Genomic DNA, 22,936 nt, shown 5'->3' with positions numbered 1-22,936 from the left:
CAGCAAGGCCAACTACTTCATGAGGACTTTGTAATGGCTTTCCTTCCACAAAAGCCAAAATCAACCAGGATACAACTGGTGTGAACTTCGCACCAGAGCTGGACTTTTAGGAGTCCACACAAATCCTGACATTTAAGTCCAATGCACAAATGGCATTAGTTTCTTATGTCCCTTCACTTAATCTGGGAAGCAAGCCACCTTTTATCTTTTAACCTCTTCTCTGATAAATAGTCCTGTATAGGAGCACTAGTTATTTCCAGCCTCTTGAAATCTAACTTAATGGGCAAGTGCCAAGGCCCAGAAAGAATCCCAGGCTACCCCAGGAACAAGTTTCCTACTGCACAGCCTCAGGACTGCATCAGCCCTATACATGGTGCTGCTGAGCAAGGCACTGGGACAGCATCTCGTCTTCATCTCCTCCTCCCTACCTTTTCCATCACTTTCTACCCAGTGGAAAAGAGAAAAGCAGCATATTTCTAAAATCCATCTGGAAACCAATTTGACCCTTTACTAAATCTGTAAGGTCAGACTTGTGGGTGATGTGATGGTTGGTGGCAGTCTTGGACATAGTGATCATGAAATGATAGTTTCCAATTCTCAGAGAAGTGAGGAGGGGGCGGTCAGCAGAACTGCCACCTTGGACTTCCAAAGAGCAGACTTTGGCTTATTTAGGAGACTGGTTGACAGAGTCCCTTGGGAGGCAGTCCTGAAGGGCAAAGGACTCCAGGAAGGCTAGATGTTCTTCAAGAAGGAAATCTTAAAGGCACAGGAGCAGGTTGTCCCCATGTGCTGAAAGACAAGCTGGCAGGGAAGACCACCGGCCAGGCTGAACAGTGAGCTTTGTCTGGAATTCAGGAAAGAAAGGAGAGTTTTTGGCCTTTGGAAGAAGGGGCAGGCAACTCAGGAGGACTACAAGGATGTCATGAGGCTATGCAGAGAGAAAATTAGAAGGGCCGAAGCCCAGCTAGAACTTAACCTGGCTACTGCCATAAAAAACAATAAAAATGTTTATATGAATACGTTAGCAACAAAAGAAGGGCTAAAGAGAATCTCTATCCTTTGTTGGATGCGAGGGGAAACAGTGACAAAGTGTGAGGAAAGGCTGAGGTACTTAATGTCTCCTTTGCCTCAGTCTTTCATATTAAGACCAGTTGTTCTCCGGGTACCCAGCCCCCTGAGCTAGAAGACAGGGACAAGGAGCAGAATGAAGACCCCATAATCCAAGGGGAAATGGTTAGCAACCTGCTACACCACTTAGACACACACAAGTCTATGGGGCTGGATGGGATCCACCCAAGGGTCCTGAGGGAGATGGCAGAAGTGCTCACCAAGACACTTTCAGTCATTTGTCAGCAGTCCTGGCTAACTGTGGAGGTCCCAGTTGACTGGAGGTTAGCAAATGTGACACCCATCTACAAGAAAGGCCAGAAGGAGTATCTGGGGAACTACAGGCCTGTCAGTCTGACCTTGGTGCCAGGAAAGGTTATGGAGCTGATCATCTTAAGTGCCATCACACAGCATATACAGGACCACCAGGAGATCAGGCCCAGTCAGCATGGGTTTATGAAAGACAGGTCCTGCTTGACTAACCTGATCTCCTCCTATGACAAGATGACCCACTTAGTGGATGAGAGAAAGGCTGTGGATGTTACCTACCAAGACTTTGGTAAAGCCTTTGACACCATTTCCCACAGCATTCTCCTGGAAAAACTGGCTGCTTATGACTTGGATGGGCATATGCTTCGCTGGCTGGATGGCCAGGCCCAAGGAGTGGTGGTGAATGGAGTTAAGTCCAGTTGGTGGCTGATCACAAGTGGTATTCCCCAGGGCTCAGTATTGGGGCCAGTTCTATTTAATATCTTTATCAACAATCTGGACAAGGGGATCAAGTGCTCCCACAGACGCCACCAAGTTGGGTGGGAGTGTTGATCTGCTTGAGGGGTGGAAAGGACTCTACAGAAGGATCTGGACAGGCTGGAACGATGGGCCAACACCAATTATATGAGGTTCAATGAGGCTAAATGCTGGGTCCTGCACTTGGGTCGCAACAACCCCCAGCAGCGCTACAGGCTTGGGGAAGGGTGGCTGGAAAGCTGCCTGGCAGAAAAGGACCTGGGAGTGTTGGTCAACAGCTGGCTCAATATGAGCCATCAGTGTGCCCAGGTGGCCAAGAAGGCCAATAGCATCCTGCCTAGTACCAGAAACAGCGTGGCCAGCAGGGACAGGGAAGTAATTGTCCCCCATGTACTCAGCACTGGTAAGGCCCCTCACTGCAAGACAGACATTGAGGTGCTAGAACATGTCCAAAGAAGGGCAACAAGGATGGTGAAAGGTCTAGAGCACATGTCTTATGAGGAGCAGCTGAGGGAACTGGGGCTGTTTAGCCTAGAGAAAAGAAGGCTAAGGGGAGACCTTATTGGTTTTTTCAACTACCTGAAAGGAGGTTGTAGCAAGGTGGGTGTCAGTCTCTTTTCCCAAGTAACAAGTGATAGGACAAGAGGAAATGGCATCGAGTTGCACCAGGGGAGGTTTAGATTGAATAACAGGCAAAATTTATTCACCAAAAAGGTTGTCAAACATTGGAACAGGTTGCCCAGGCAAGTGGTTGAGTCACCATCCCTGGAGGTATTTAAAAGACATGCAGACATGGCACTTAGGGACATGATTTAGTGGTGGACTTGGCAGTGTTAGGTTAACAGTTAGTCTCAATGATCTTAAAGGTCTTTTCCAACCTTAACGAGTCTATGATTCTATGACAGGACTTCTTGCTTTCCAGTGGAAAGGGCCGTATCACAAAGGGTACTTTACCAGAACGAAGTTTCTAATCCTCAATCATCTGCACACGGCTGCCACCTGCTGGCACAAATCTGATTTCATGTGGTCTCAAAAAGTGCAGTCTCCATCATTAGTGCAGTGCCTATCAAGGCAGCTGTAGGCAGGCTCATGCAATTCTCTAAAAATCTTCCTATGTAGAGTTCCCTTGCTTACATGATATCCTTCCCTTAATAGCGAAGTTAACCGTTCTTTTCTGTGAACCATGCCAAACAAATAACAGTCAAAATAGGGAAAGCATTGCTACCTCAGAACTATTTTCCAGTTGGCCAGGAGCTGGGCCACATGGTAGAATTCAGTCCTGTCCTACTGCTGATGACTGAAGGAGCCCTGTGGCAGAGGTAATGGTTGACTGCACTCAGAAGCTGCCTTCTGATACAGGCAGACTGAACACAATTCCTCTTCTCTTAGTTGGTCAGCAGCGCATCCTGTCCCTTGCTGGATGACAAGGTTTGAAGGAAATACCCGGATATAGTCCCTCAAAAAAAAAGGTGCAAGCAGCAGGGCAGAAGGGTCAGGATGCCAGCTCCTATGATGAGAGCTGTTAGAGTCTGTTTTATTGACCTGGTTGCAGCCACACCTCAGAAGATGCTTTGGAACCCACTCAAGTGGAGCACAGACAAGAGATATCCTCATGTTGGCCATCGCAGAGGCTGCAGGCAGATCTTGGCAGGCTTCACTCAGCCACTGCAAGCAGACTGCAAGAAGCATTCTTACCTGCATGCTGCTGGCCAGAACTCATCTCCTGCTCCCTGGTAGCACATGCCTCAGACAGTCTATGCACACTGCTGGTTATGCAGACACCAGGCCTGCTCTACTTGCCAAAGTGTATTAGTACAGTTGTTCCTCATATATCACTATCAGACAGAAATCTGCTCCTGTTGCTAGAGTTGCCTAATGGAAAGCTGCATGTGGTACCTATTCCAGGTATCTTGTTAAAGGCATTATACAGCTCTGGCATAGGAACAGAAACCAGTCAGGCTGGGCTTAGAAATATCATTATGATGTTGTCTCTCATGATCATTAATGACAACTGCACTGAAACTGATTTTTGTTGTTGACTTCACACCAGGTGTTATATAACCTGTTCTTAGTGACATGACCTTCAGAGAGCTTGACTACATGGAAGTGATGCCTCTTCCTGGTGTGCTAGCCAAACATCTAGAACTTGCATGTAAGGAAGTGATGCATGTAAGGAAATGATGCACTTTTAAAGGACAGAAGTGCATTTGTTTGGCACCAAAAAAATGGAAACTGTGATTTCCCAGTGTGTGCTGTTAGACAAAGCTAAGATACTGTAAATCACTGCTGTAATGACTGTCTCATGCTGGAATTGTGCTGCCTTCAATGAGAAAAGTTCAGAAACATTTCTGAAAGTCCTATCCATCTTTTTTTTTTTTTCAACCTAGAAAGCACCTGCTATCTACTACCACAGGCAGTTCACTTAAGTTTTCCAAAAGTGGCAGGAGTCCCTAAAAATGGTCAGTTCTTCTAAAGACTGAAACTGGTTTTACCAAAGATTGTTTTTTCCGATCCTATCACAAGACAATTGGAGACAAACTCTGGTTAGCACAATTCAAAAGACAAAGTAATCTATCAAGTGTCAGAAAGCACAAATAATTTATGTAAGAAAAATGCACAGAAAAGTTCGTACAGTGTATATTGTAATTCCACTCTATCTACCTTTGTTCCCCACCAACTGCCAAGACTTTCACTGAATAACAACATATGTGGTCTTTAACAATGATTGATTCACTATTCTCTAGCACTTCTGTTGTTAAGTATCCTCAAATACGAAGGTGCTTGCAGCTCTGAAGTACCAAGTACTGGCCAGTATTTCCAGAGAAATGGCTATAATCACACTGCTTACCCATCTTCACAGGTCTTCTCAAAACAGGAGGAAACACACCCAGAAGACTAGCAGGAACCCATTTATCCCAGTAGTTTAGGTAAAGTCGGGTTTGTTTGGATAGATGTTTAAAGTGCATTCAGTTTAGCACCACCCACTAAAGACACTATTTAACTGGAAAAACAGAACAGGGACATTACCAAGAGCAAGACAACAGGAAAATGTCTTAGTATAAGAAGACAAGTTGATATGGGCCTAGATATGCTAATTATTTCTTTTCAGTACATGTGCTGCTGTATCAGGCAACACTATTCCATATCGTCCTGGACTAACAAGGACCTAGGTACCTACTTGCAGAACATCAGAGAGCTTTAGGCTGAATCCCAGCAGCATCAGTACATTTTATTTACCAGCCTCCACTAGCACCTTCCTCTATAAAACATAATGTTCTAAATACCTAGAACACCTCTAGGTGTTCTTTAGGGCTATTCCCAATTAGTACAACTGTCATCTGAAAAGTGACATTTCCCCAGCATGCAGTTGCATACTGACCTGATGTTCAGCCATGACAGCATGGGAGTTGTACCTCCACCAACAATCCACACAGTGAAAAAGACGATGAGGAGAGTTGTTGAGAACATCATTTGATGCGAGTAGGTAGCAGTATCCCGTATAGCCAGAGCAAATGCCATGGCTCCCCTGAGACCTATGCAAAAGAATGAAATAGCAGAGCTTCAGAAGTACAGCCATACCTATTCATAACACAGTGCCTTTTCTTGCCCCCTCCCTGCCACACAGGCACAAAGTGACAGGCAGAAAGTACTGGGCTCCAGCAAGTTTTCATTCCTTCAGTTTCCTTGAGAAATTATGCCCTAGGATGATTTAGAACATAGTTTGCCCTAGTAGTTTTCTGTGACTTATAAAATCCACAAGTGCTAAAAAAAGGTGTAAATATTTCCATAAAAAACCAGGAAAGAAATACAGAAACAAACAAGTTGTGGACAACAGCAAAATATATTACGGAAAACAGACAGCTTCCTGAATTCAAATCAAAATACACTTTTCCAGTTGATTCCATAACTGAAGCATGAGTTATTGATATGAAACTGTTATATTCTGCCTGTGAGCATTTTTCCAGCTGATATCCCCCCTGCCATCCCCTGCCCCCAATTATGAGACTCCACTAGCAAGAGCAAGCCATGGCATTTGGCCATCTGCAGACTTCTTTAGTATGGGAATCACAGAATCACAGGATGGCTGAGGTTGGAAGGACCTTCAGAGGTCACCTGGTCCAACCCCCCCGATCAAGCAGGGCCACCTGGAGTAGGTTGCCCAGGACCACATCCAGGTAGCTTTTGAATATCTCCAAGGATGGAGACAACCACCTCTCTGGGCAGCCTGCGCCAGTGTGTGGACACAGTAAAAAAGTGTTTCCCGATGTTCAGAGGGAAGGTCCTGTGTTTCAGTTTGTGCCCATTGCCTCTGGTCCTGTCACTGGGCACCAATGAAAATAGCCTGGCTCCCTCTTCTTTACACCCTCCTGTGTAAAGATGCATCCCTGGCACTTCTTGAGGATGCACATGTTTAGACACAGACACACACTCCATGATTTGCTTTAATTGACAAACTCAAACTCCTTTATGGTTTCTGTCACACAGATAACTATTTAAGTCAAATACCTCACTTTCTCCAACTAAGTGGGAGAGGACACCCATAAACACGCCTCAATTTTCTCAGCAGATACCTGTTCCTGCACAATGTGTACATCATCTCAGCTAGAAATAACTTCCTGAAAGAGATACATCCCAATTCCCCCATCCCCTTCAGATGTACTTCAAATGAGAATACTATATTCCCAACATGAGGTGACTGCTTACTGCCAGCAGCTGGCATTTCAAGAGGTCACTCTTTCCACATGACATGTTCTGTAGAGGCTGAAAAATACATGAGGGCATGCTGCAACAACCATTAAGTCTTCTCTTCAGGAAGCATGCACATGGATTATAAAAGCAGAAGGTAGTACTATAAATTGCTTAAGATTTTTTTGCTTTACCAAACATTTTTGCTTTTACCTGAAAACATCATCATGTGCTGGAAGTTCCAGCTGATCTTATGCCTTCTGCCCAGATTCAACAAGAAGGAGAGAGGGTAGATGTGTGCAGCTCTGCCCAAAAAGATTGCAATCTGTTCACAGCTGAGGGTTAAGGATTTCACTTGCCTGAGTACTCTTGAGTACCTGACTCTAACATGCAGCTTCTGTTTTAGTGAGAGGTTTACATCATGATATCAAGTGTTCTTGTTATCTGTCTATATAAAACAGACTTTGACCAACCATGTGCATACAGAACTCACTGCACAGAATGCAAATTTTAACTAATTTTTTAATGTACAGTGAAATTATACCTAGTATTAAAATTATCAGTTGTATAAATTAAGACTGTACCTAAAAAATTTGCACTTTAAACAATTATCACCACCATCATTCAGTTATGCCTTTCAGACCAACAGAAGTGCAGTCCAACGTACAGAAGGGAAGCCAACATAAGACCGTGAAGTGCCCACCCCATTACAGCTCCTACAGAGGCAAAAATCTCCTACTGGCTGGCAAGAACTTAAGAGTACAGAGTTACTAAGATGATAAAACCCACTTGTCAGCACTAGAAAAAGGAGTAGTAACAGACTATTGCAGAAATTCATGACAGTAGGTGGTAAGCTCCTTCCTTCCTCTACTGTGGTGTGAAACATCCAGGGGTTCCAGTGAAGAAGTAGAAAGCTGAATACGCGCTCCACCATCTAAGTAACACTTTGGGACAAACTAAGTGATGTGCTGAAATCCTATAAAACATCAACACAACCAGAAGCCCACCAAACACTGATCATTTGCTGTAGGGATAACAACATTAGAAGAATTAAACAGCTCTCTTACGGAAAATAAAACCATATAAGAGCTCTAGACACAACTGGGTTATTGTCATAGCTAAAGTAAAGCAATACTGTCTGCAAGAGATTATGTCTCTAAAAAAGTAAGATTTTAATTATTTGTACAGAAAGCTTCATGTAATTATTCCAAACAACTTTATAGCAGTCCTTTTGAGGGCTGCAGAAATCAAACATCAGAAGCCATCATGACCAATGTACATAGGAATAACAGCTGGGATTTTGTCAATGACACCGAGGCTTTAGCTCTGCTTTTGCAGTCCAACCTTTCTCTTTCAACAGCTAATGATAACTCTACATGTTACCCTCACAAGCTGTTAGCTCAATGGGGACAGTAGCTGTTGAGGCAAAATATGAGTGCTAGTACTAGCTGCCCTCCTCACAAAGGTAGGAAAACACTCAAGAGGCAACAGAGGTTAAGTGCAGTGGTAGGAGATGTGAAAAAATGGAATAAAAGGTAGGTGGGTAGGAAGAGAAAGGAACAAAATAAATACTGAAAACAAACCCAAGAAAGTGTAACCTGAGAGAGGATGGAAGGCCACACCAAAAATGAAAAATTACAATGCTTAGTATACCAGATACAACTATGCTGTTCATGTCTTTACCCAGTGACTGCAGGGCTCCAGAGGATTTTTTGGGTCAGAAGAACAGACGTGAGGAGACACAGGAGATGATGCATTACTGTTTCAGAAAAAAATAGATGGCCAAAGAAAAATAAAGATAACTGTGTTAGATCCCTAGAAGCAGTACAGAGATGACAGAAAACAGTAGAAAGAAGGAGAGAAGATAAATACGTTCCAGATTAGGCCATCTTATATGTCATTTCACTGGGTTTTATCTCCATTGCTAATAGCCCTACTCCTACAGCAGGCAGAGAGAAAGCAAGACTGGAAGACTAGTTCCCATTGCTTCATGCACACTTTCAATTGCTCTGAGTTGTCAAGCAGCATGGAATATAGTGAAGAAATATTTACATAAGCCATTTCAATGGGGGCGAGGTGCAGAGAGGAATCTAGTGATCCCTAGCTTGCATGAGTGTGACTACTACAAAAGCATTCAGTTCTGAGGAATTCGAGAGCCAGGTACCAAAGTCAGTCAGGGACAATGGGATCTGGATATCCACCTTCTACACCAGCACCTTTCAGCAATGTGTACCCTTCATGTCATGGTCTGCACCACAGCTCAGTTCCTTTCTCCTCTCATTACCCGAGATCCTGACCTCTACCTTTGGGGCATTGCTCAAAGATAATCTGTTCACCCACAATCCTTTTTATGTACTTGAAGTTTGTTTGCTTTCTTCAAGGGACCATTGGAAGTGAAGAGTAATTAATCCTTTCCTATGCCTCCCAAGTTCAAACCCAAGCACTGCTGACTGTCAATAGCCAAGTCACACAGTAAAGCAAATTTATTTATTTATCTATTGAAACTATATGATATGTAGCACTTGCTCAGGTACAGGGCCAACAACTGTGTGGCACAGAGGCCTTAAGGCTTTGATGTAAGGAGTAAACAAAGATCGTTCTCAAAATTATTGTGCCTGTAAGACATCAGGGAAACTCACATCAGCCACCATCCTCTATTTGGTAAAGCCAACAGACACCACAAGTTTTCAGGGACATAAATGGAGAAACCTCACAAAGCAAAAAAGGATACAAAAGCTCCAATGATGAAAACCGGGCTGAATATGTGTTTCTGGAAAGTAAACAGTGCCAAACCCATATAAGAAAATATGAAGTTCTCAGCCAGGAAGTGCAATACCTCAAAGAGCTAGGGAGAAAACAGTCACAGGTTAAAGGCCAAGCAACAACGACGCTTTTCAAAAGCAATAGTACATGGACTACTACAGCAATACACTGTATGAAAGGTGAAAGTCTTGCCTGCTTAGTACGACTTCTTGATTCAACTGACAAGTTATTGTATGTATAATGCGCCTGGGTAATTCCACAGAAGAGGACAGCCACCACACCTGTGAACAGAATCACATGTAAAAGTCAGCCTGTTTACCCTGTGAGCTCCACACATTTTTCCCTTCCCAAGTTCTATTAAATTTATGCATCATCCTTAACCTTGAGATTTTATGAATCTTATTTTCAAGTGAGTCTGATTCCAGGTTGGGGAGGTGGTATTTGAACCAAACCATAGTTCTTAAAAGCCTTAACCATTGTTCTTAAAAGTGAGCTACACCTTCAATGGCATTGTACAGAACATAAGAAAAAAGCTTTAAGTGCTAACACCATGTTTCTCATAGGAAAGTTTCAATGAGAAAGTAGAAAATGGCTAAGATAGACAGGAGTTCTGTCCCCGGGTGCTTGAATCCCAACAACTCACCAGTAAATCCACACGCTTCTGCAAGCAAGAAAGTGCTCCAGGACATCAAGAAGAAGAGAGCCGTTTCCAGCAGGGGGAAGCAGTGCAACTTGGTAAACTTCGTCACGTTAAGTCATTTGTTAAGGGATCAAAAAAAAAAAAACCAAATCCTTTGGCTTCTCTGTACCTGGTACTTCTGAAAAACACTTTAATGCACTAACCACCAATACTAGTTGGAAAACAAAACACTTTCAGTGCTGAAATTGCATCACATCAAGACAAACTTCAGAATCAAGTTCTCTCCTTGCAACAGTCAGTTTTGGATATTTTTGCTGCATATCCATGGCATAACTGTGGCTCCATCTCTTTGAGGTAAAATCTTACTCTATGCCACATTTCCCTGCAAAGTGCTAGCAGAGAAGGGATATATACCTGGCATTCCATTTAGATTGTGTGTCTTGGTTTCTTGGGGGGGTGTGTGCGCATGTGTTTGTTTTGGGTTTAGTTCCTTCCCCAGTAAAGATCCCCCCCATCTTTAAATAATGCATAAAATAAATTCAGAACCATTTAATTCACAGGGCTGCTCTTGACTACAGCCACCCTAAGATGAAGCAGATTTAATCAGAATTTTTCTGCTCAGATTTGTTGACAAGTCTTTTTCAGCAAGCGTGGCTACTTCTGTACTTTTGAGGCAAAACAGGAATTCTGCCTAAAACAAAATATATTTCCTCTCCTTGTGTTGATGTGTTTTAGGGTAAAAGCCAATTGAGAGCAGCTCAGTCTTTCAATGGGAAGAAAAAACAAGTTCCATCTTCCACAGGAGAGCAAAACTTGAGGAACATCAAACACACTGAATTAACAGTTCATACAACTACTGAAGAAGTAGACCAGATTTCCTGTGTTAAAGATAGGCCTTCGCATACTACAAAAAAAGTTGTTCACATATTTATAGATTTTTGGTGGGTTTTTTTCCCCTCAGCACTACTCTGGCAGCAGGTAAATGCTGAACAGCTCACTGTACCTGAGGTGCAGACAGCTATACGTGACCCTACTAGAAGGCACAGAAAGAAACCATGTGCTAACAGGGGTGATAGACAGATCCCTGGTCTTTCTGAAAGCTGACAACTAGCACAATCTTCTCTGAAATCCAAGTGGGAGGACAGCAAGAGCACAGCAAGGACACTTGAAACAGTAAGGTGGTAGCACTCTCCCCTGCTCATATGAAGGGAATTGGTACCTCAGCAGCTGCACCATCATCCACTGTTGCTCTCCATGTGTAACACTGCTGTATCCTGGGCTCTCTGCAGAACTACACAATTTAAAGCTAATTGGCAGTGCTGCTGCTTGGGGAGTCATGGCTCAATATGGGATAGGGATGTTAAAAGCAATGAACAGCACCGCTCTTCACGGGAAATCCACAGGTCCTGGGAGGTCTGGGGCTCACAGCACTTGTCTGCCTCCTGCAAGCAGCAGTCAGGTAGCCCAGAAGACTCATTGGAAACCATTTCCTGGGGGCTTTATCACAGAATACAGCATTCACAACAAGCCACAAGTGATTGACACCAGAGGCCAACAGCTAGCAGTGTTTCAATGGGAACCTGGTTTAGGATGAAGCAAATTCTGAGGCCTGCTACCTGCTCTCCACCCACACCTACTTCTTGTTGGCATTCTCTGCTAACTTGGAGGAGTAGGGCAAGAGCTCTGAAACACATACTCCAGCCATGCCTTCAGCTGCGACCCTACTTTGTCAGAAAGGTCCCTCAAAACGAAAGCCAAAAAAAAAAAGTTATTCTCCATGACAGCTGGCATTACACCAAATATAAAACTCGGTGGTTTTTTAAACAGCTGTTAATTCTCCACATAGTCACTTCTCCACATAAACCATCTCTCTAAAACTTTTGAGGATGAACTGTTACACCCAGCTGAATTTCCCCCCTGCCCCAAACAGACCTATTTTCTACAATCATGCCTCTGAAACAGCAACAATTAGAACTAGTCTTCCCACAGAGCACTCAGATAATCCCACCACAAGTTATCCCAGTGCCTGGCTCAAAAGGCATTCATAGATGCTTAGGAAACTGGACAACCACAGTCACTCCATGGGAGAGGAAGAGGTTGAACCTTGTTCTCCTGAAGTTAGGCAAGGGTCTTTGCTAGAACCAGTTCCTCATTGCCAGTCTTTTCTGGCAGCTTTGTGAAGCAAATTCCTTATTCCCCTTTCTGTTATTATAAGTAACCATACCAAAACGTTTCGTTAAATCTGAAATGAAAACCTGGGCTCACCATTTTGGAGGAGATGAAGGTGAGAGAAGATAAGGAAAAAAAGACATTTTATTATTTCATAGAATTGACCAAATTGAAGTATTAACTCAAATCAAGCTATTATTGCTGTTTTCTTAACTTTCTTTCTTTATTCCTCAGACATGGCCTTCTGCTTCAATTCATTTCAACCAGCCAGATTCTGCAGTTTAGAAAGAAAATACAAAGTGGTGCAATACCTTAACTGTTATAAAAATAACCACAGATAGTGAGGTCAAGACAGCTTGCTGAAAGCCAGAACAAGTCCTTGTATATTATCTGCATCATATCTGGAAACTAAGCATTCTGTCTGTTTTCAAAGGACAATGCATAACTGCATGAAATCCCTCACTCAGAAGTACAGTTATAGGTACTTCACAGCTACAGGAATAACAGTCTATTAACTTCACCCATGACTTAAGTTATGAGATATAATCAGCTATGAAGAGTAAAATGCAAGTTTACAGTTTGCTTCTACAGTATTTCATGACATTAACTGTTTTCTTTTAGAAAAAAAAATACTTGAAGTTGTATAATTGAGCAACAGTTTAAAGATTTTCTGTGTTGTTGTTTTCTTTAAAAAACCCTAAACAAACCCAACCAAAAAAACCAAAACAAAAAAACACCAGAGAGGCTGTCTTCTGAACAGCCTCCCATCACTTTTCTGAGCACAAACATTAGAAACAGCAAGAACCAACTGCTGCTTCAGAAGCATGATTTTACAAAATGAATCTGAATGCATTTCAGCTGTAATTAGTAACAAGCCAAAAAACACAGCAACAGCATTTGAGCAGCCAGAGCTATGGATGGCCAGTAGCCTAAAAGCCAGATGAAGACTCATGGTTCTGAGTCACTTTGGTTGTATATCAGTGGAACTGGAAGGCAGACATTAAAGCATCAACAGCACATCTTTCCCCTTGTACCTGAAGGGTTTCCATTTTGCAGGCACATCAGACAAATCTGCACAGTGTGTATATAACAAGACATGGCTGAGACATTATTGCTTAAGATGAAGAGTCACAGGGTCATGATTATTGTATAAAATACCACATTTCACCCCTTTTAGATCAGTGTTCAGAAGTCTAGCAAGATCAAAGCAATCTGGGATACATACAAATATGGTTATACTACTCAGTCTGAAAGCAAAGAAATTTAATTTTTTCCTGAAGAAGCATCAGGATTTCTGGAGCAGGTCAGGCTTAAGGTCAACTACCTGAGCCCAAAATAAAAGCCACATAAATTGCTTGCTGAGTGCCTCAGAGCACTAATCAAATACCAGCAGTAAGTTTCAAGAGAACAGGACAGATCATGCAAAGCACATCATGTTATGATGTTAACTCTGGTAGAGTTACAATCTTATCCAAGACGGATGACATCAGATTTCTGGCAAAAAGTTTAAATGCAGGATTCAAAGAACCCTGTGGGGTCAGAAACAGCTATTAATGACTTAACTGAAGACAGACTCAAACACCAGTTATCATATGAGATGTCTTTCAAGCCCAATAATAAAAAATTTCATAAAAAGAAACTGAACATTAGGACACGCCCATTTAGGGCCTTCCCCTTGGCTTCCAGCATGCAGCAACATCACTGAAACTTCTAGTGTGGCCACAGTTATATTGGAAAAAGTTGATTTCTCGGAGTACCTATAATGCTTTTCTACAGACACATGAATAATGATCACATCTTCACACTCCAATTAAAACAAGCTAGAGTCAATTTTGCTATATCTGGAAACAGGAGAGCCCTGTTAATACCCAAATGTGGCATCTAGTCTGGAAGAGCTAAATGTGAAAAAGGATATCAGAGCTGTCACAACCCCCGTCACTGCTCCCATCATGAAAGAACCACTGAAAATCCCCAGGAAAACACCAACAGACTTGAAAAATGCTGCTGCATCAAAAGCATGGGTATTTTCACCTGTCGGCTGGTAGGCAACTATAGATCTAGAAAGAGAGTAACACAATGGGAAATTAGAAGTGGCATCAGGAAAGTTTTATTCCATAACAGCAACACCTGAGCAACAGAAGAGACAATCCCAGACTGAAGGCAAATTTGCCATTCTGGTGTATGTATGCATGAGGGATCTTGGCAGATGTTTGCAATGTTTATTAATTCAGTTCAAGACAATCCATTTAAATTTCAAATAACATTTCTCAGAAGAAGCATTTATTTTAGATGAATACCAAAAGCAATTAAATAATTTCAGAGTAGAAATCCAGGTAGTTACTTACGAAGATAATACAATGGCAACGGCGTCATTCAACACGCTCTCCCCAAACAGAAGGGCATAGAGATCGACATCAGCATGCAGCTCATTAAATATTGCTAGCACGGTAACTACAGAAAGAAAAGAGAAAAACCACACTTGCTGACTTCAGGAACAAATGTGTGAGCTGATGGAGCAGACTTTCCAGTTTGCCTAAAGCAACAAAACCTAAGAACTGAAGTACAGAACTAAAAGTAAACTGGGAAACAGACTAATCATGTTTATCTATAGGTAAGCAATTCCACCATCAGTTTTCAGGCAGTTCCAGTAAGAGGTGGCTCTGCTGATCTCCCATCTGCATGGTGTCTATAAGAAAGCTCCCATGATCAAGGGGCATGGGGCAGACAAAGCACTTCTACCAAAGCCCCGATATTTTTTGTAGAACATGTTTCATATAAGATAATCAACAAAACATTGTACAGCTCTTGCTACTTTTAAAGGCTATATGGACTGTTGACATAGCTTTATGATTTCAGCCAACGTAAAGTAGTGCTAATAACCTTAAGTGTTCCCCAAAGCATACACAATGCCACAGGAACATGCATTTGTGCAGAATTTGAAAAGGGCAAGACTGCTAAATATTTTTTAACTACCCTTTCAAGAAACTTCAATCTGAGATGAAATACCATGATCTTGAAGATGTTCCCATATATGAGCTTCAAAAATTACAGTGATGTTTTGCATAAATTGTATGCAACCACCAGCTGTTCAGAACTCAGCTCAATCACAGGAACTACTTCCCATTTTCACACAAATCACCACTGAACACCTCAGATAAGCTGTTTTAAATGTCAAGCTTCACACTTCACCACTCCCTATCCCAGCCACTGACACACATCAGCTCTCCAGACTGACCTGTCAAGTAGACACCTATGTGAGCCTGCTGAACTTTGAAGGATGACTGGATTCTTTTGGCAAAAGCTCAAATTACTTTGCCAGAAGAGTATTCTTCTGCTTATACTTGTAAAACATGAAGTGCGTTTGAAGAAGAAAAATAAATTCCCCACATCTAAAAGCTTTAAATATTGCTTTTAAATTATCCAATGTCCCAAGCAATGTAGATAAAGAAGGAATTCCCACTATCCAGACAAGGTAATAATTTCAACTATTTGCAATCTTAATGCACACTAAACAAAAAAATCTACTGTGGAAAAAAAGATATTTAAAGTATTTGAACAGGAAAGTTATGTTTTTCCCCAAACATACCATCACGTCACACCAGTCCAGCACCAGACTGACAGAGAACAGCTTTCACAACACTCAGAATTTGCATGCATTTCAGAGAAGATGATCAGAGAGACTAGTGTGACATAACTGAAAATAAAGTGCTGTTAATATCTTCATGCTATGCAGTCAAAAATCCTAGCAATACAATTATTTTGGAAGGTTATTAAAAAAAATGTTCAGCAAGCTACCTGGATCAGTGGCAGATATTATCGCTCCAAAGAGGAGGCAGTCTGTATAATAGAATTTATCAGAAAGCTGACCCACCAACTTCATTAGTTTCACAACCCCATACATGAGATTCCTGAAGAGAAAAAGGATAAAACAGTCCGAGTCAAACAAGTTGGTGCATTTCAGACAGGCAAAGGAAAAGCACAAGCAACAATATTTCAGGTGGGCTTGGTTATGCTACAGCTCTGGAGGACACTGTCACAGTTTAACACTAAGCTCTCAAAATTCATTTCCTTCTTCCCTGTGAACTGATCAAGTGATACATGATCCAGAAAATACCATTTAAAGCCAGTAAGCAAACCATGAAATCTGTTTATACAATTAGTACACAGAATCTACAGGTTGTTTCCCTTTTCTACCAAAGGGAACATTTCCCTGCTCAAAACTCTCCTCAGTATTCCTTCTCCCAATACAATACATAGGCCAAAAGCTCTGAGCTAAGAATAGCCTTCTAAGTATTTCTCTAGTGAAATTCTTTGAGACAAACCAAAGTCCCTTAAGTAACTCAGAACTTCTGTATTTCAGAATATCCATACACTAGACACACTAATATTAGCAGCATATGAGATTGTATGCAAGTCAACCAACGTTAACTAGCTATCTTATACTAAATGTGTGTGCACACATATGCATAAAAGTATATATATGCACACATCTGCAGAGAAAGAAAGAGAGGGCATGCACATGCACGCGGGACATCTCTAAAAGTCTGATAGCTAAAATTCTGTTACAAGTCACGTCCACAATTCAAGTTAAAGCCAATTCCAGTAAGACTCTAACAAGGTTTTGTTTTGGACTGGACCATTACATCAAAAACTCAATACCCCTCTTCAGCTTTGTGGACTTGTCAAGCGATTCAAACTTATCAATATCATTTCAAGGGATAGTATTGTTTAGAAGTGTGGTAAATCTCAGCAAAAGTTACATCCACATTTTGTCTGGAGGATGCACAAATAAAATCCTCAGACAAACAAGTTACAAAATTGAGGCAATCTGGAAGGTCGCTTTATCAACCTAAACTTCAGTATAGAAAGAAACTGATATCACAGAGTTCACTTACCCAATAATAAAACAGGAGACTGCTGTTCCTAAAAAGGCGTAAGCCAAAATGGACCCCAAATTCCTGAAAAAGTGTCTCTGCACAGAAAAAAAGAGGTTTATGTACTTATTTAAACCAAGTTATATCACCTGTTCAAAAACATGCAGTGCACTACTATGCTTGCATTAATACACAGAAACACTCCTTCATTTCAGAGAAACACTTCTGCTACTGCAATGTAGATTCTATCCAACTTCAATAAATTGAATAAACCAAATCTGAACCATGTATTAAATCCTACGTGTAGCTTATTAACAGGAAGCTTTCCACACAGATGTTCTCATAAGAGATGTAAGAGTTAGCTGCATAATTGAAAGCCAGCATCAATTCACGGCAGCTTCAAGCAAGAACAGAACCTGGACCCTTCTGCCGTTCAGGGTCTGGCACATCCCCACTGGGATTCAGGTTTGGGTCCCCTTCTCAGCATAATTTACTGCATTTTGCGTATTTGAGGAGGACCAAAACAATTCACAGCAGGACATCTTTTACTTTAAATGAAACCTCTGGCAAAATTCAAAGGAAAACAAATCAGATTAAATAGTTTAATGTGTTTATAGTAAAAAGTACATGTATTTTCTCTTGAAACAATATGACCTAACCATCTATGGAGGAAGTGACATTTTTTCTTACTGCCATAAATAAGAAAACGCTTGAAATGGAGACTGCGCTCCTGAACAAATCAGCAGTCTCACATTAAAAACAAACCAAAAAACCCAAAACAAAAAAAACCAACACAAAACAAGGCTGCTCTCCTCAGAAATTATTATACTTACTTTCTTCAGGCTATAACCAGCATGAAAAATAATAGGAGGCAACAGAATGTTGAAAAAAACTTCCGGGTCAAAAGTTACCTAAAAAATAAAACTACAATTAGAAACAGACATACACAAATTGTTAGGTCGTTTTCCTCTTTCATTTTCTGAAAACTACTATTTTTGATTGTTGAAATAGCTAAGTTGACCCTCCAAAATACTGGCCAGCTCTATACATATGCAGGAAAAAGCTGCAGCTCTTCTTGGTAAACAGCATCTAGGAAAAACGCGCATTACATCCATCACCAATGATAATCTTGCAGCAGTCCTAAACACAGTCCCCTTTTTTAAATTAAAAAATTCTAATGGAGACTACTCTGGAGAAGATATCTCTTAGTGTGGTACATCATATTCATACATCCGCAGATGAAATGCTATTTTAGCTTATGGTTTTTTTCAAGTCTAGCCACTGCACAGCTATTGTAAGTCAATCGAGTCAGATACAAGACTGGTTTTCAGGAACTGGGATCATACATCACTTCCATGTATTTCAGTAGAAGCTTCAGGTATCCATGAAGGACTACACCACAGTAAGGAATGAAAAACAACATTTAAAATCCAAACATAAGACCTGCACAGATGTGAAACTAACTAGGCTCTCTTCATCCCCCGTCTAAGCACAGGTTAGAAGACAAACACAAGTGCGCACTCCCAGAATAGGATTCATTTCAGCTAACTTTAGATATCTATAGCAGGCAGGTACATATAAACAGACACCTTAAGCTCTCTTTGTAGTCAGCAGAAAGAAGTATTTTTAGGTTACAAACCTTTAAGTCTCAATCTTATACTTCAGAATCCAGCTTTGATACACACAAAAGGTGGTTAATTCCTGACACTAAATAGAATAAGAAGCCAAATAGCAGATCTGGGTAACAGTTGATAGATTAATTTCACTTCCAATACCAGACCATCTCACTTGGTGGATTATAGGGATGTAAGCAGTAACTATTTCCTGATAATAAACAGATTAAAAAATCCTAGGAAAAAAAACACTGAGAAACAATCACTTTTCACTAAGAACTGATCATTTTCCTTATATTGTATTATAAAAAGCAGCATTAGGCTTTTTTTGTTCAGCTGGTCTTTGTGAATTCTACAGATGTTAGAAACATACACGAAGTCTTCAAACAGCAATCAAAGGCTTTGGGAAAGCACTACATACATGCAACAAAGCACAGTTTTGCCAGCAGTGGTATAATACAGAAGGTGCTTCTGAATTAAGCATTGAAGTGCTGTTACTATCAGGAATACAGACACTTGATATCACCTAACATTCAAATGGGACAGAATGGGGAGGAGGGAGGGAAGCATGGATAAAGGAGAAACACTCAGGCAAGCACAAGAAATGGTCTACCCTCACCTTTCGCAACATGTCATTTTGCTCCACGTTGTGGATCTTCCCAGGGCTTATTTCCCCTTTGAGCGTATACTCAAAGAACTTCCCGCTGACGTTGACCAGCAGGGTTGTAAACGGCCTGTCTTCCTGTGAGCAGCTGAACGGCTTGTCGTGGCCGCTGGTAGAGGGAGTCCCATATCTCAAGATCACCCCAACTATGAGTCCTGGAAGAGAGTTAAAATATCCATGAGACCGATTTGCTACTCCTGTACCTACCTTTCTAGTTTCAAATAAAGCCCAAGGTACAATGCATGAGCCTTACAAGTGTACATGCATCATAAACATTTTGCAATGAATTGTTACTACCAGTTTCCTGCAGAGGAAGAGAGGCCCCACGCACATCAAAACTGCCAATGAATTTATAAAGTCTGATACCTGCCTGAAGTGACAAACAAAATACTCCTTTTCGTGTTTTGTCTTCCTCACCCTCATTCACACCTTTAACACATAAACCCTGAGTTGCATGAGAGGCTAAACACTAAGACACATGAAATACATCTCACCTGCCTAAGGACAGAGCTGAGTAGATACACCATTACTGGCAAATAATGACTGCTGAAAACACATGACCATAAATGAGCCTGAAACAGTGATATTTGCCATAATATTTTACAGCTGCAACAAGGGTGCAGATTTTTTGCCTGGCAATTCTAAGCAAGCAAACAATGCCCATTGCACATCCTCCTGCGTACTTTGCAAACTTCACAACTAAAATTCAGATGACATGCACAAAGAAGCCAGCTACATGTCTTTTCCACATTTCACAGAAACAAAAATAAATGTAAAATGAGCAATCATAAGAGATCTGAGATTCAGGAATATAAGAAGAATTACTCAGCCAGCCTAGATAAAATCCAACCAGAAAACACTATCAATAGAGATGCAAACACAATTACAAAAAAGTAATTTTTAACCTGATGGAAGGGCCACACCAGGAGGCTGAAAAAGCACAAGGTTTTAACTGAGCACTGTTCCTTTTACAACATAGAAGAAAATGACAAGACTCCAGTTCTGCAGAGAGAAAGTGTAAGAACAGTCAATGTAGTTTTGGTCTGGTAAGTAAAAAAATTGTTACCCACTTATTAAAGGCTCCCCTGTCACCTTAGGATGGTCTGTGATTTAATCTTTGTTCCAGACAACTGCAAGATGAAGATTGATGTTTGATCCTTTTCTTGACAAGTCAGTAGTCAATGCTGGTTTTGCTCCCTGTGACCCTCACTCTGAATCCATAGATCTGTTTCCCCAGATGGTAAATGAAATTGACAGGTAATAACCAGAGAATAAATGAGGTATAACAAAAAAAAAAATCCTACCACACACCACAAAAAACCCTTAACAGACTTATCTCTGTGGCATAGTGTAAAGAGAACCAAAATGTACCCCAGAAAAGCCAACCAAAACACACACCTCATTCTCTTCAAGCTCAGAATGGAGATATAGTTTTAATACAAGAAAAGGTACAGCAGGTAGTAGCTGTGACACTACTGGGCTGCTTGCCTCTGGCCCTCTTTCTCTACCATCAAGAGAGCATAGCAGCAACAAGATCATTACAAAGTAACTGGAAGATTAAGAGGTATTTTATTTAGAAAAAAGAAGTACGTACTCAAAGAGAACACAGGGGAAGAAAACCCCTCAGCAAGAGAAATCTACTTACTGAAATCTCAAATGCTAACAATTTAAATACGGGGGTTTATACAAGCATGCTCGTCACAGCCCCAGAGCATTTTACAGCTATGCATGATCGATGTGTTGGAAACGCATCTCTGCACAAAGTGACAGGTTACGACCAGTCACTTCCAAGCCGCTTGCACTACTAGTTATGGCTACAGACATCTTCACCAACCCAGCCAGGCAAGCAGCCAGGGTTTTCTGCTGCTCTCACCCCCCTCACGCCTAGAAAGAGTTAGGCTCACAGAATACCTCAGGAAGACTGTCAGTGTTAAAAACGGATCTAACCAGCATCAGCCATAAATTCTGTAGTAAATCACAAGCCAGAATGAAAACTGTACAGATGAGCTTGTACATAGTAGTGGCACAAAGCCAGATCTATATTGCTACTAAGCTGAGAATAGAGAAGGGGACACCGATAGACGTAATAGCTTCTTAGGCTCAGAGTCTTTCCCTCATGAATTCACTGCAAAAACAGATGGGAAATCCCCATTGCTATCACATTAGTAAAAGGCACTGGAGAGCAGAATGTGATTGCATTATACAACTATAATCCACTCCACTTATACATTTCTCCCCCATAATAAAAGACACCAGTTATTTTAAAACAAGTTTTGAAGCTATGCCAATTATATCCATAACTGATACATAGCATTTGAAGTGAAACATCCTTTAACCCTCAGTGTCTTTAACACAGCTACAAGGAAATACCGTTTTCATACACCTTCTACTGATAAAATACCAAACTGGACAACCTTTGCACCAAGCACCATGCAGTTTTGGAACATCTAATCCCTGCTGCCAGGCTGCTGTCTTCTTGCAGCAGGATGTAGCTGGGACCAGGGCGGCCAGCGTTGAGGCAAGAGGCCAGCAGAAGCAGTCATGTGGCTAAAGCTACCCATGGCTCAGTCATTAAAAGAAATAGGTATGAAAACAGAAGGGGCTCAAGGAAGCCATACAAATTCCATGGCCAGCTTCATTAGCAAAAAATACTAGGCACCTGGTAGTTCAAAAGATGAGTTAGAAGAAGGGAAAGTTACCTGACCTTACAATGGTAGAGGCTGTATTTGTCACACAGTCCCAAAGTAACAGGTTTTGAACATTGAAGTGAAATGTGTCAGCTAGACACATTTGACAGAGATACGAGCTGCAGACATCCTGAAGTCATTAATGCTTTTCTAATAAAATTTAAAGTCTTTATGGAAAACTGTATGGAAGTATTTTCAGTTTTCCAATGAACATCAAGTCTTTTCCACACTAAAACATTACTGGACTTGTTAGACGATTTCTGCATCCCGTCTCACCTGATAAAGCAATATTAACAAAGCTTATCTATTTACTCAGCCCCAAAGGTCCCAAAAAACCCTAAAGACCAAACTGCTTTTCAGGCAGACCAAACAGCCCCACTTACAGCTTCAGAAAGGATGCCCTTCTACACTGCCCGCCATTAAGTGTTACACAGAAGGCCAGGGCATCCTCTGTAAATTCTCTCTGGATACTTGATTTCAACCATTTCCAGAATGTCATAGTTGCAGCTGCAGAACAGGACAAAAAAAAAAAAAAAAAAAGATCTGGAATTGCTTAATGGACAAACCTAGTGGGATACTTTAGACTTACTTCTTCACTGTTAACATAAACATAAATTCACTATAGCTCTGTTGCTTATTTGGAAGCAAGGGGAGGGACGGATGCTGGAAGCTAGGAACAGATACAGAAGAATCACTGCACAAGCTCCATGTTACTTCTGTACCACAAGGTCTCACTAGTGAAGAGTTTATTGAGAACCTGGATCTACACAGTAAGTATTTAACTGATTCCTTAAGAACATTTTATCTCTTTAAAAAAAAGTAACCTCTAGAACCACTAATCCAGTGCTGCCTTTTACTGCAAGACTGTGACAAGAGAAAAAAAGCTGGAAATGGGCTACAAATACTTGAAAATTTGAGGAGAGCCTTACTTTCAATGTTTTGGTTTGTGGTAAGAGTTGCAAGGGCAAGTTTACATCACTGCTCAA

General features: G+C 41.3%; 1 protein-coding gene across 2 annotated transcripts in view; it reads right to left on the bottom strand.

Annotated features, from left to right (window-relative positions):
• SLC9A7 (solute carrier family 9 member A7) overlaps positions 1 to 22,936 on the bottom strand; it is a 77,037-nt gene that overhangs the window by 23,071 nt on the left and 31,030 nt on the right. For both annotated transcript variants that reach the window (XM_074858958.1, XM_074858959.1), the window contains exons 2-12: positions 19,219 to 19,418; positions 17,820 to 17,897; positions 17,008 to 17,084; positions 15,908 to 16,020; positions 14,458 to 14,563; positions 14,023 to 14,169; positions 9,947 to 10,047; positions 9,496 to 9,584; positions 9,272 to 9,385; positions 6,754 to 6,865; positions 5,234 to 5,387 (exon numbers count right to left, since the gene is read on the bottom strand). In XM_074858958.1, the coding sequence (XP_074715059.1) occupies positions 5,234 to 5,387; positions 6,754 to 6,865; positions 9,272 to 9,385; positions 9,496 to 9,584; positions 9,947 to 10,047; positions 14,023 to 14,169; positions 14,458 to 14,563; positions 15,908 to 16,020; positions 17,008 to 17,084; positions 17,820 to 17,897; positions 19,219 to 19,418 (1,291 nt within the window). The remainder of the gene's footprint in view (positions 1 to 5,233; positions 5,388 to 6,753; positions 6,866 to 9,271; positions 9,386 to 9,495; positions 9,585 to 9,946; positions 10,048 to 14,022; positions 14,170 to 14,457; positions 14,564 to 15,907; positions 16,021 to 17,007; positions 17,085 to 17,819; positions 17,898 to 19,218; positions 19,419 to 22,936) is intronic.

This window comes from Strix uralensis, chromosome 2 (assembly GCF_047716275.1).
Source record: "Strix uralensis isolate ZFMK-TIS-50842 chromosome 2, bStrUra1, whole genome shotgun sequence".
Taxonomy (NCBI): Eukaryota; Metazoa; Chordata; class Aves; order Strigiformes; family Strigidae; genus Strix; species Strix uralensis.
The sequence above is the reverse complement of the archived record's forward strand: the minus strand, read 5'-3'. Positions and strand labels throughout refer to the sequence as shown.